General features: G+C 39.2%; 1 protein-coding gene across 1 annotated transcript; it reads left to right on the top strand.

The window, feature by feature from the left end:
- Positions 1-6109: 6109 nt before the first annotated feature.
- Positions 6110-14736, top strand: LOC133526314 (elongation of very long chain fatty acids protein 7-like). The gene is made up of 5 exons (XM_061862868.1): positions 6110-6241; positions 11260-11450; positions 12735-12809; positions 13488-13784; positions 14441-14736. Exons 1-5 carry the CDS (start codon positions 6220-6222, stop codon positions 14708-14710), a joined length of 855 nt encoding a protein of 284 aa, XP_061718852.1. The 5' UTR covers positions 6110-6219; the 3' UTR covers positions 14711-14736.
- Positions 14737-15048: the final 312 nt, after the last annotated feature.

Here is a 15048-nt window from a genome sequence, read left to right on the forward strand (position 1 = left end):
CATCATATATTTTTTTTAGTTTTATCATTCTCTTATTTTAGAAGTTACAGGGGACACAGACACACACACACACACACATTTTACCACTTTGGAAGTGTCTCTCGCGCAAACTGTTCAGTTTAGAAAAAAATTATATTAGAAACCTCAATATCATTTTTGAAGACCTATCCATAAATACCCCACACGTATGGGTCTGATGAAAAAAAAATTTTGAATTTCAGTCCTAAATATGGGGAACCCCCAAAATTTATTGTTTTTTTTTAAACTACTTACTAGATCTCGTTCAAACCAATTTTCGGTGGAAGTTTGCATGGTAATGTACATCTTATATTTTTTTAGTTTTATCATTCTCTTATTTTAAAAGTTACAGGGGGGGACACACACACACACACATTTTACCACTTTGGAAGTGTCTCTCGCGCAAACTATTCAGTTTAGATAAAAATGATATTAGAAACCTCAATATCATTTTTGAAGACCTATCCATAGATACTCCACACGTATGGGTTTGATGAAAAAAAAATTAAGTTTCAATAGGGTTGTTTCCATCTACAAATCTTAGGGCAGAATTGTATCCCAATAAATTCTTTTGGATTATATGAACATGTTAAACTACTTTTCCTCCTTATTTATTTACAGGTCCCCGTAAGGACCATATTTTTGTAAATATTGAATTTAAAATATCTGGTTTCACACGTCACGTGACCAAACTCGAAACGTCTTTGAAGATTTTGATGACGTCACAACTCTCGAATTGACACTGTTGACAGTTAGGCGATAAACAACAAATGACAAATGTCAGTTGACAGTTCGTATCTTCTACGTGTGTATGTAGTTATGTGTCAAACCGTAAACTGTGACGTCACACAATTTTCAAAGAGCGTTTTGGGCGCGAAAGCATCTGTCAAAATATATGTTTTTAATTTAACATATTTAAAGCCGTTTTTATTATAAAATTTGAATTTTAGGGCAACTTTTAGTTAATATAGAACGTAATACAAGCGTTTCTAAAAATTGGAAACAATCCTATTCTAAGTATGGGGAACCCCAAAATTTATTGTTTTTTTCTCCTTCTATTTTTGTGTGAAAATCTTAATGCGGTTCATAGAATACATCTACTTACCAAGTTTCAAAAGTATAGTTCTTATAGTTTCGAAAAAAAAGTGGCCGTGACATACGGACGGGTTCCGTTTTTTGCCGTTTGACTACGGAACCCTAAAAAATGAGAGACTGTGACAAGGACAAACAATAATAACGCTTTCTCTGCTACTCCTACTAAAAGATACATAAGACTATCCCGTTCTGTCAGTTCCCCTCACCACTCATGCCCAATCCATACTTAATACTAGACTCATAGATGGTAGGATCGTATCTTCCGTAATCGTATCGTATATGTCTGTCAAGCAAAGTATGTCAGTAGCAATGTACAGCAAAGTGAAGTAGGGCAGCATTCAAAAAGCACTATTGCGTTGGTATTGCGCTACGAAAAGCAGCAATGTACATTGAATCAAAACGTGTTATTATCATAACCTCAAATTTTACAAATATTTACAACGTAGTGATTATATGCTCTTTGGTTAGGCTCTACGTCGGGCCTAAAGGGCCAATTACATCCACACGTTATGGCCCGATGTCGAGCCCGACGTCGGACCCTTGAGCAAGAGTCGTTTTCCGTTTCACGGAATATCAGCACATCGTTAACAATATTTGAAATGTAAACACCTGACATCGGGCGATAGCGAGTGTGGATGTGATTGGCCCTTTATTCCTTAGAGCGTTCACCGATTTCGCGAAATAACGCTCGATAGATGGCGTTGGTGCTTAGTACGTGAGCGCCGGCAACGCGACGCGCGTTTTATTTCAACACAAACAAGAATAATATGATAGTTTTCAATTTTATTGCAAGTAACATTATTTTTAAGTGTTATATGGACACTCTTTATTTTATATGCAAAGTAGTACCTAGTAATTAGAGTGTGTGTGTTAATATACAAACGTATAACCAGAGACTAGTAAAAAATACCCCTGCATACAACGCGATCTGATGCGAGATCCTCCCAAGTGTCCCTATCGATGTTAAAAGAGACCATGTCGCGTTTCACGCAGTCTTTAAAACGCAGCAAGGGACGTCCAATGCGACGCTTTTGGAATGCTATTTGGCTTAACATGATCTGTCTAGGCAAGCAAGTGCTGTCCATACGCTGCACATGCCCTAGCCACCGCAAGGCAAGCGCGTCTGTTTCAGCAGGGCAGTGATGCTAGGAAGCTGTGCAATTTCCAGGACCCTCTCGTTAGTGAGCCTGAAAACGCAAGCGGAAAATCGCAAATGCGAAAGGTCGCGATATTCACGACAACGCGTGGTTTCAAGACATTGCCCGAAAACGCGCGTAGAGTCACAACCCACCAGGGGACCTACCGCGAAAACCGAAATTCGCAAATTGCGGGGATCTTTCTCTTTTACTCTCACTAACACGTAATGAGAGTGACAGAGAAAAATGCCCGCAATTGACGAATTTCGATTTTCCCGGTAGCTGCCCTGAAGTTGTTGCCAACATGGCTTCCTCCTTTAGCTATCACAAATGTGGTCGCAAATGCCGGTCCCGCATTGGCTTATAGGGAGCGTGCATGAACTGTAGGAGGCAGCACAGGAGCCGTCAGATTTTTGGCGCGAGGCGTAAATGTGATGTTTTTTTGTTCTGATGTAGCCCACAAGATGGCAGAACCTACTATGCACAAGAAAACACGTGACGTGTACATGTGCATGTTTATGGTTCCGATTCAGGCCACAAGATGGCAGACTCTCCAACGCGCACGGTCCCTATACAGCCACGAGAGACATTGTCCCTCACATACAAACGCTACATAAATCATCTGTCAAGATGTTAAAGGCCTTATGATGAGTAAAAAATCTTCTTCCTGGCGTTGTCCCGGCATTTTGCCACGGCTCATGGGAGCCTGGGGTCCGCTTGACAACTAATCCCAAGATTTGGCGTAGGCACTAGTTTTTACGAAAGCGACTGCCATCTGACCTTCCAACCCAGAGGGTAAACTAGGCCTTGTTGGGATTAGTCCGGTTTCCTCACGATGTTTTCCTTCACCGAAAAACGACTGGTAAATATCGAATGATATTTCGTACATAAGTTCCGAAAAACTCATTGGTACGAGCCGGGGTTTGAACCCGCGACCTCCGGATTGCAAGTCGCACGCTCTTACCGCTAGGCCACCAGCGCTTATGATGAGTAAAAAATAAGGACTGTTAACCTCTGTCATGGAATTATTGTGACAAGTAATATCCAAAACATCGGAAGTTGAATATTAAATAGTATAAATATAAGTTTTTTTTTAAATAATAGCAAATATCTAATATAATAGTAGTAAAGCTGAGACTACTATTACTACTATTGAACTCTCTGAAGTTTGATTTAATCTCTAAAACAAGAAAATATCTGCAGTTTTAATTAGAACAAAGTTAATTAATTGGGGGACGTAGAATTTTGTAAAAGGCAAGTTATTAAAATTCAAGAAAACTGATATCAGTGTTTTTGAAATTCATTTCTTAAGGGGGTTTTAATTAAGAGGGGTTGTATCATGAAACTTTAAATGAATGAACATTTTTTAAATGAATCTTTATTTTTAATAATTTCAGCCCCTCGTACTGGATATAGTGAATTGAATTGTAATCATTCGTGGCCCAAATTATTCTTGTTTACTGTAAAATTGAAGACCGAAACGACATGTGACACTGCAAAATTTGAAAAATACTCCCAAGAAAACATTTTTTTTTTAATTTTAAAAGATAAAATGAAAAGTTTAATCATTTCAGCCCCTAGTTTAAGAAATGTATTTTTAAGTACATTACTTATCAGTTTTTTAATAAATGCCAATAGTTACGTCGTAAACTTGAATGAAAATGAAACATTCTGCAAAATACGCTCGTCTGTAGGAGTAAGGGCTCTTAAGTACAGACTCTGTTGAATAGGAATGAATGAATGAAAATAATTATTTCAAGCAACTAGTGGCCCATATATGGCCCACACCTTAAAACTAACATACATATTATAATAAAATATTTTAAAACTAAACACTACAAAACTGAACTGTGAAAGTATTCTACAGTGGTGTTGATTTACGGGACAAAAACGGGACGGGTAAAAATACGGGACGCGACACTTAAATACAGTGACAGTCCCGTATATACGGGACGTATGGCAACCCTAGTTATAGCAGACACTTGAAGCTTGATGATGTTTGATATTACATGCGTAAAACATACAGGAACAATTTGACAGAGACCGTGCAACTGACGACCAGCTGTGACACTGCAATGGCGGAAGGATTCAATGTGTGCGTGTCACGAATGTATACCTAGGCGGATTGAGTACATTTTCTCTAGTTTGGTTTGGTTTGGTTCCTTTCCAGCTCGGGGATAAGGTTCAATTTAGTATGGCAAAAAAGTGGGAGCGCCCTCCACTTTAGGTACAACTTCATGGATTAATATCGTATTTTACGAAAGATAATGTGTTAATTGATTAACTTATGTATGAAAGTTTATCCTGCCTCTTTTTTTCTTTCGATAGGTATAATTTTTGCAACATCCGGCCACGCCTGCCGGCGAATTTAATTTTTTTCTTCCAACAATGAATGCACTGACGTTTCAATTCGACTGACAGCAGATTGGTGGATGAGGCCACAGAGATAACTGTCAATGTGTCTGTGTTACGCGTAAATACTAGAAAATTGGTGGATGATGGAATCCTATTTGTGTTTTAGCGAAACTGCGTCCTTAGTATTCTAGGTCCATTGTAAAACTTATTTTTTTAATAATATAATAAACTCAGTGTTAAATCAACAAATGTTTTATTACTAAATATTACACAACTTGTAACCCTCCGCGTTCGAGTTCCACTCGCACTTGACCGTTTTTTTCTGTTCCCTATTACATACGAAAAACACTTATTTACTTTGCAAATTACGATGCCAAAGATCATGGAAGACTTACCTAATACGCTAAAGAATTTCAGTTCAAATCAATGTGTGCGTAGATGATTTAATTAAATAGGCATCATTTGTACACGTGGCAGTGTATCCGGCCAAGTTTGAAGAATAATGCCGTTCGGCTCTGTCTTTACTATGTAAATATTTATGGTAGTTATTCGTACCTACACAGCCGAGTCTTTTTTCCTCCCCCGTTACGTACTTTTTTCTAAGTAGGTATAGGTACAGTACAGCTAAGGACTTGTTTTTCTTTTACCAAATTTTCTGCCCTACATCTGTGCACTTGGTTACAGTCCAGATCAAAAAAATCGCTCTGTAATTTTATTTAATGATAGAGGAGGCCAACGAGCTGACGAATCGCCTGATGGTAAGCGATTATCATGGCCCATGGACACCCGCATTATTATTATCATCATCATCATGGTGGCCTTTTGGTGATCCAATCTTGAATGTAGGCCTCTTCCTTCTTCTTCCACTCCTGTCGATCTGGTGCCCGATTCGTCCATTCCCGTCGTCCACCAAGCGCTGCGATGGTTTACCGCGACTTCTGGTATTCTCATTATCAGAATTTGCAAAATGTTTCAATTCATACCGTCAAGGATACGGATGCTTAGGGGCAAGCATCCGTAAGGTAACTTGACATCAAGCTTTAGTCTGTATCTTTAGTTAGTATTTAAAAAAAGGTAAACAAACAATTTGTACATTTTCGGGTAGTTTTAATATTTATTGGTTTACCAACCAAATACAAAACCGCCTGAATCTGTCACTGAACGACCTGACTTTAAACCTATTTTATTTGATCATGTAATGTTTTCATCTACCCTCAACTGCCTTAAGGAGCCATTTGAGGGTAGATTTTGTTTACCTTTTTTTAAATACCTAAAGATACAGAATATAAGTAGAGACCTTTTCAGTGAGAGTTTGAAAAAGTGTTTTATTTGTAGCTAAGCAATATTGTAAGTAGCCTGAATACATTTTCTTCTTCCTTCATCTTTAATTACAATACATATTTATAAAGTGGTTTGACTGTTAACAGAATGAATGCCAAACTTTCTGCACCTGAAGGAACTTGGCCTACTTTTTTACGTTTATATTTTAAGTTAGGATATTATTGAATTCGGCATTTACGTAAGAAACGTAGTCGGGTGGTGGTAGTGTCCGATCAAGATCGGTATACTTTTAAATTATTATTTTGTGGTAAAAAGCACTGAAAATTGTGCTACCATGTCTTGGTTTACGGGTGCCGGTGAGTGTATTTAATTTCTATATTGGGAAAGGGTGATATAAAGGCTTCTGTAGCGCATCAGGGATGTTCACCGAAGGCAGGGTCGATTGCTTCTATCTTTTAAGCCACTATCCGCAATGTGCGCCGGATACGCGCCAGCCCCAACATCATCATGAAGATGATAGGGGCAGGTTGGATTGGAATGGGGATATTTGCTACGCTGCAGTCGGCTACATGTGCCGTACTCAGTTGATAAGAAAAACTTGTAGATTATAGATGTAGAAATATTTTTCGGTTTAAGTGCTAATTAATACCAATATAGAATTATTTTTTCTCTAATCAAGATATCAGTGTAACTTACTCGAAATATTTATAATATATATATATATAATAATAATAATAATAATATGCCCCCAGGGCAGCTTGTGGCGAGCTGAATGGGAAGTGACGTCCCTTGGGTCCCATACCCCCGAGAGTCGGCCAGGTCCCTCTCCGGCTTGCCTTGATTGGCCGGCTGGAGTGAACACTGAGCAGGGGCCGCAGGACTCTCACCTCTGGCTTGCCTTTACCGGCCGTCCAGAGTGGGGTGTCAGAGCTATATGCTCGCAGGGTGGAAGTGAAATTTGCATAAGACGCGAGTTGGCACAGTGGCTGCTTACAGCCACTGGGTAGAAAGCGGCGTACACCTCTCCACACCCTGAGCCGCTCACGCAATGTTGTCCCCTTGTCGCTCCGTGCGAGCGGCCGTTTTCGGGGACCCATATTGTGAGTTGGCAAGTCACCACCTGTCCATTTTGTCGTGTTTTTAAAAACATATGATCAGGGCAGGTGCCATAGTATTCTCCATAGTCCCGGTTACCAGTCCACTTGCAACTCAACCCAATAGCCCGGTTTATTTTGGTACCCTTTTTTTTTACAATAGTCCTACACTAACCGGGGCTTGTCCTTGGGTGCACTGCTATAGTGTGAACAGGGATAATCGTCGGTTGGTGTCACGTTACATTTAGAGTAAATTGTCTTATTACAAGGGGCCTCTACGTGTTGGCTTCGGCCCCACGCACGCCTTCCAAATGTCCGGGACCCCATGGTCCCGAGAATTTGTAAAAGACAGACAATAATAATAATATAATAATAATAAATATTATAGGACATTATTACACAAATTGACTAAGTCCCACATTAAATAAATAAAAAATAAAATAAAAATCTTTTATTTCGTGTAACAAGAGACACATATCTTCTTAAACTAACTAAAGCTAACTAAAAATCTAAATTTCTAAATTTTAAAAATCTTAATTTATTAAAGGGCTTCACCATTTGACAATACTAGTGGGAGAGTGTAATCTTCCACAGTGTGATAAATATACACAATCCACCCTCTCGGCTATCATCTTCAGAATGATGTTGGGACTGCCCCGCACCCGACGCATCAGGGATGCGGTGCGCCCGCGCATTACCGTGTGAAAGCAATTTACGCGCGCCGCAGCGAACATACCTGACGCGCTACAGAAACGGGGCAGTCCCATCAACACCCTGAATGCGTTATTGTATTGTACACGGAGGGCCCCATAAGCCCGTTGCGTATACTGCGCCCACAGGCAGCAGGTATAGAGGGAAGTGCAGAAAGCTCTGAATAATGTTGCTTTCACCTCTATAGAGCATCCTGCAAACCTTCGAGCGATCATATTCGCCCGGACCGACAGGGCCCTTCGCTCTCTCTCCAAGTCCATATCGTCTCTGAGATCGACCGCAAATATATGCCCCAAGTACTTAAAGGAATCAACTCTTTCCAAAAGAGCGTCATTAAGGTATATAGATGGAAGCTCGATTGTATTTTTGCGGTCAGTCTCAAAAACCATATACTGACTCTTGCTCCCATTATATTTGAGGCCGTGGTCAGTTGCATACGCTTCACAAATTTTCAGCATTCGCCTGATCCCACACACTGACGCGCTCAACAACACCATATCGTCTGCATAACTCAAGTTGTTGACACATACCCCATCTATATGACATCCGACATGCGTATTGCTGAGCGTCTCAATTAACCCGTTAATATATAGGTTGAACAGTGTCGGTGAGCTCAAACCCCCCTGTCTCACTCCACACTCCAACCTATATTCGTCAGACATTGCGTTTGCCCATCGAACACTGTTGACCTGGTTCCCATACCAATACTTAAGGATATTTACAGTTTCTGGTGGAAGACCTGTGTCCTCAAGTTTTTTCCACAGTATTTTGTAGGAAACCAGGTCAAAAGCCCTGGACAAGTCCAAAAAACAAGCAATAACAGGTGTCCTCCTGGTAGTATAGTACTTCACAGTGTGCTTAAGACTCAGTATTGCCGCTTCCGTGGATAATCCTGGCCGGAAACCAAATTGGTTATCATGCAGCTCTACACGTTCACTCAACTGTGAATTAAGCACACTGTCAAGTATTTTTGCAATAATTATCGCTAACGATATTGGCCGATAGTTATTCCTGTCTGCTAAATCCCCAGTTTTGTTTTTAACTACAGGAATAACAATCGTCCGCATTAGGTCATCAGGAAGGTATGAGTGGCGAATACACAGAGTGTAAAACATGGCTAACAACCTTGATATGTGGGGCCCGACATGCTGCAGGTGCTCGATGGAGAGACCATCGTGACCCGGGGACTTACCTTTGTGCATAGACTTGATAGCCTTATCTATGCTTCTGGCAGTAATTCTAGGTCCTACGTCCTCACTACAGGTATCTCCATCGAATCCCTCCGGCATCGTAGGACCTAAGGGAGACTTGACTACAAAATGGTCCCTAAATAAATTAGCAACCGTTTTAGGGTCACTCACACCATCGACTCCACTGGGTAGGCCAGTCAAGGGTTTTAATTTGTTTGTGGACTTCCAAAAGGATTTAAAATGTTTTTTCGAGTGGTGTGAGCTTATGATATCAAGTTTGATTTGCTTTTGATGATCTTGACACCATTTTAACCGTGATTTAAAGATCTTACGAGTTTCACACATCTTTCTGTATAAAATACCGTTTGTGGGTTTCCCAAACACAATCCACTCATTAAACCATTGTCTGGCAACCATGTGAGCTTCTTTAACATGCCTATTCCAGCCTACAATACGTTGCTTAGCTTTACACTGTTTTTCCTCCCTACCAACAGTCGCAGCCGTCGCATTAAGCTCAATAAGGCTTGCGTTGAGGGTACTTAGACAACGATATATATAATATATAAATATTTATAAATACTTAAATACATAGAAAACACCCATGACTCAGGAACAAATATCCATGCTCATCACACGAATACATGCCCTTACCAGGATTTGAACCCGGGACCATCGGCTTCATAGGCAGGGTCACTACCCACTAGGCCAGACCGGTCGTCGAACTATATATATACTTATACACATGTTTTTTACAACATACTAGCATCCGCCAGTGACATTGTCCGAGTAGAAGCAAAAAAAAATCAACCTTATTTTCATAACGTTGGGGTTGAATAAATAAAACCATGAAACCGTTAACTTCTCAGGATTTTCGTAAGGTTAGCCTAGAGATAGGTTAGGTTAGGTTTGTATTATGGCAATCCTGAAAAGTTACGCGTTTCTGAGAAAAAGCAAATTGTGACTAAAATGGGGACAATGTGACTTAAAACTTTATGGAAAACAATAGACCCGAGAAAAATGACCGCAATTAATGAATTTAGGTGTTCGCGGTAGGCCCTTAGTATCTAGGTATATAACGGAACTGATTAGTGAATATTTGAACGGCCTCAGACCGTAGCGAGTGACTAATAGTTAGTGACCCTGCCTACGAAGCTCTAGTTCCCGGTTTCGAATCCCGGTAATGGCATTTATATGTGTATGCATCTCGAATATTCCTAAGTTATTAATGTTTTCTATGTATTAAATAAATCTATATAATATATCGTCCGTCCCACAACACAAGCCTATTGAGGTTATTCTATTTGAGTCGATTTGCATAGTAGGGCAAACCTTGGCTATTCGGTGACACGTAGTTATTCGGTGATAGTCAGCTTTGTCTTTTAGCCGAGTTGCCCAATAATTCTATTACAAAAAACAATGTTTAAGAGGAAATAGGACGGCCGTTTTCCCATACAAATGTAGTCCCCATTTTCCTCTGTGGATATTGACATTACGGAAAATATTTTGACATAAATTGATGTAATTTAGCCATTGTTATGCCTCTACGTTTGACTTTTTTCCATTTTGTGATAATAAAAAAAATTAGGAGCGAAAACAATTAGTTTGAACTTTGAAAAACAGATTTCAAAGTTCAAACTAATTGTTAAATGCACGTAACTCTTATAATAATTATGCCTATCTTTCATAGCTATGCCTATGGTTGATATATATAAGTACAACAAAGTGTGCCAAAATATTATCAATAATGTCAATATCCAGAGAGGAAAATGAGGACTGCGTTTGTATGAAAAAGCGATTTCGCACGGTCGTGTCCTGCATTTTCGTCTTAAGAGATAGCACTGAAGGCCTACCGCGAACCACGATCGACGTGTTTTCTCTCTGTCGCACTTGTAAATTCGTGCGTAAGTGTGACAGGGAGGCAACACGTCGAACGTGGTTCGCGGTAGGCCTTCTGGGCTTGAACCGCGAAAATACAAGTTCGTCAATTGCGGGCATTTTTCTCTGTCGCTCTAATTACGTCTTAGTGAGAGTAAAAGAGAAAGATCCCCGCAATTTGCGAATTTCGGTTTTCGCGGTAGGCCCCCAGATGTGGCTAACTAATGTGGTGTAATATGGTTCCAAGACTTCCAAGTCATAAAATTACCAGGTAACTTGGCTAAAAGACAATAAAACTGACTATCACCAAATAACCAGTGTTTGCCCTACTGTACAGTCGCCATCAGATATATCGGAGCGGCCGAGGTGCTCATAAATATCTGAACACGCACTATAGCGCCTCGATAATAGAGGCGTGTTCAGATATTTGTGAGCACCGTCCCGATATATCTGATGGCGACTGTACCATTAAAATACTTTAGTAAATAATGTTGTATTTTTCAGTGGATTACGTAGATGATTGGTTCTTGATGTCCACACCCTGGCTATTGTTTTCGATATGGTTCACGTACATCGTTTTCGTGTTGAAATGTGGGCCCGCCTACATGTCGAAGAGGCCGGCTTACAAACTCACCAATGTTTTAGCCATATACAATTTATTTCAAGTTTTACTATCCTGCTACATAGTTTACATGGTAAGTTAAAAGTACAGTCAGCTACTACCTGACCCTATAACCCTTTATCGTGACTATCATGAGCCAGATATTTCAGTAGTTGAGTGTGTATGTCATTTGTGTTTTTTTTCATCAATCATTAAATAGGTAACAGTACCCTTAGTGTAAATAAATTCGATTTTGAAACGTGACGTACGCGTTTGCGTTTAGTCTCATTTTGTATTGGATTTAGAAAGAGCGCGCCAAGCGGGAAGTTTTGGAAACTCAAAATCCTATACAAAATGAGACTTAACGCAAACGCGTTCGTCACGTTATGATGTCGATCAAATTTACACTAGGGGTACTGGTAGTCATAAAATCCCGAAAAATTACTGGTGTATTCTTGACATAAAGGTCAAATTGGATTAGTTCAGTTGGACCAAAATAAAAGTAATTCTTTACTTCATGGGGAATTTTGCAGGCCAGTTCAGACGGGAACAATTTTTCGCCAATTTGATTAAATTGTCCTTTCAAATCAAATCAGGTGATGCCAATACCAATTTGTGACACTAGTAATATTCACGTTTGGGGGCGTTTTTTTTTAAATTAAGTGTGCTCAAATACCATCATAAACTAAGATACATTGATTGAGTAAGATGCGTATAAGTTCATTTCGTGCTTCGTATTTGACAGGTAAACGAGATGTAGGTACAGGGGGCCTACCGCGAAAACCGAAATTCGTAAATTGCGGGAATCTTTCTCTTTTACTCTCACTAAGATGTAATTAGAGTGACAGAGAAAAATCCTCGCAATTGACGAACTTCGATTTTCGCGGCAGGCCCCCAGATCCATACATTTTGCGGTAACTGATTTGACTGTCAAAAGTTAGCGTTTGACAACTCAGTGACAGCAAAACATATGGCGCAGTACAGCGTCATCTGTTTTGGATGTCAAACTAAGAACACGTTTTTTCTTAGACTTTACCTCTCTATTACAATCAGTTCAAAGGCCATAAATCTAAAAGTGGTTATTTAAATTGAAGATTGACGCCAATTTCTTTTCTGATCAAATCGGTCGACTTGTTCATCCCATCTGGACTGGCCTCTTACTTTTGTAGATACCATGGACTGCATGGTCAAACAAACATTCTCTTGACATGTAGGAGTTTACTAACCGTGGGTTCACGGGCAAAAAGCCTAGATACCAATATGTTTATTGCATCTACATATTAAACAATATATTAGCTGACGAATTGCCATGAGTGTATCGGTAGGAAAGTTCACGTCGCGATATATTCAAGGATTTTTATGTTTATTTTATTCGCAGGGTGTATGGCACATGAACACACAGGGAATAGTAAGTTCGCACTGTGCAATTGAAGCGAAAGAAACCCAACCTTATGTAAGTTCTTCAATATTTTCTTGAACATAAATAATTTCTTTAGAGTTACTCTGATTTAAACTTTCACGATTTTTACATATTATAAAATTATAAGACTGGACTTGATCGCGTAATAAGTTTTTAATTTACCCCCGACGTTTCGAGGACGGCGTTGTCCCCGTGGTCTCGGGGAAGACTGGCAAAAGTTGACATCAACATCTACTAGCCGCGCGAGTTTTTCGAACTACCCGCACTTGGTCTTATTAATTATCAAGTTAACCATTTTGCGCACTAGGGATGTGACTCTGTCGACACAAAACGCTAACGAAATTCGATTTTTTGACTGGCGAAAAAGGACTAAGATTTGATAAGCCATTTCCGTTAGTAGACAAAAGTGGAAAATTTTAAAAATCTAGGCGCGAAAGTGTGTTCTTTCATAGAAATGTTTAAATTCGCGCCTTTTTTTTACCGACAAAGTGAGTTTGCCAGAGTAAAGTAGTTAAGCAGATGTAATAACTCCTTATCTAAAGTACCGAACAAAACTTTACAAAAGGATAAAGGGCTTCAGCAACGTTTTTACCCTTATTTATTTATTTATTTAAATATGAAACACACTGTCATACAAAAAATATTGTTACAGTTTCTTCTCTTACTCTAGACCTATAGTTTCCATTTTTGTTCATTATGATCGAATTTCAGATGATGCGTGGCGTATGGATATACTTCGTCGCAAAGATTACCGAACTGCTCGACACGGTATTCTTCGTACTGCGAAAGAAGATGAACCAAGTGTCTTTCCTCCATGTCTACCACCATTCTCTCATGGTTATCGCCACGTGGTTCGCCTTGAAGTACAATCCTACGGATGTCCTTATATTCTTAGGGACGCTAAACTCTTTCGTCCATGTTATCATGTATGGCTATTATGGTTTGTCAGCGTATCCTAGCCTGGCGAAGTATTTGTGGTGGAAGAAATATATAACTACGTTTCAGTTGGTAAGGACTTTTGTTAAAATAATTTTAAAGATCATTTGTAGGCGTTAATCAGTCGGAGGAAAAGTGATCTTGATTACTCATCATCATCAAATGTTCTAGGGCAGTGGTTCTTAACCTTTTAGTGATGAATCATTAAACATAAACTCGTCAACCAGTTCAAGTACTCAGGGGATACCAACCGTTTGGGGATCACCGGTTAAGAACCATTGTTCTAGGGATATGACGGCATAAAATAACGGGAAACGAATAACAATAACATATTATAGTTTAGTTGTAATTGATGATAGTGTAACCTATACTGTATACATATAAATTTATTTTATAATGTACGTACACCAAAGCAGGCCCATCGTATTTTTTTTTGTATGATATTTTGATAGTAGCCTAGCTTAAAAACCGGTCCGTCTTTGGCGCATGTACCTTACCTTAAATTTTGAAGCCACAGTAAATTTACTGCCATCTTTCGACACATGATTAAAACTTTTAGAACGCCATTTGACTTTGATCCTTATTCTTTCACTGATATGTGTTAAATTTGTTAAATATCAAAAAGTGGCGCTATTCTTCCAAGCAAAGCTATTCTTCCCTCTTATAATTGGAACTATTGGAAGATATGGAAGTTAATACAATTAATGTTTTTAATGTTCTTGTTTCAGATACAATTTGGCCTCATCACTTTACACGCATTCACTAGCGCCTTCGTGTCAAAATGCAACACCTCCTTCGTTCTCCTATTGACTATTTTCTTCAATCTCGGTGTAATGATATACCTCTTCAGTGACTTTTACGTTAAATCGTATGTAAAAAAAGATGAGAAAAGTAAAAAAACAAAAATAGGTTTAGAAAATCAACCTACCGCCAGTAGTTTAGTTGATGCACTGTATGCCACAAATTGTAGATCTGTTGAAACTGAGAAAAGTAAATAAATGTGAGAAAATGAGAGAGAGCCTAACCAAGATTATGATTGCCCTAAACAAACAGTTAATAAGTACTCACCTACATCTAAATAACAACGAAACATGACTTGTTATTCGTTAAAGATTTAATTTTCGATTCGATCGATATCTATACATACAGTTCGAAACGAAATTGTAGAAATTTATTGCGGGCGCCACTGAGCTTTAACAGGCAAAAGAATCAAAAGATGATGCAAACATCCATACATCCATCTCATTCTGACGCATGAGTGATTCCTTGATTGACGTTTGCCTTTCACAAACTGTAAGTACTGTAACAATGGGCGTAGGCAGGGCAGCTGCCCCCC

Source organism: Cydia pomonella, chromosome 16 (assembly GCF_033807575.1).
Source record: "Cydia pomonella isolate Wapato2018A chromosome 16, ilCydPomo1, whole genome shotgun sequence".
In the NCBI taxonomy this organism is placed as follows: Eukaryota; Metazoa; Arthropoda; class Insecta; order Lepidoptera; family Tortricidae; genus Cydia; species Cydia pomonella.

Excerpts from the sequence above, each read along its gene's own strand:
- LOC133526314 (XM_061862868.1), top strand. The coding sequence starts at position 6,220 with ATGTCTTGGTTTACGGGTGCCG. Across the intron at positions 6,242-11,259 it reads GTCTTGGTTTACGGGTGCCG|TGGATTACGTAGATGATTGG; the intron begins GTGAGTGTATTT and ends TGTATTTTTCAG. Across the intron at positions 12,810-13,487 it reads CGAAAGAAACCCAACCTTAT|ATGATGCGTGGCGTATGGAT; the intron begins GTAAGTTCTTCA and ends ATCGAATTTCAG.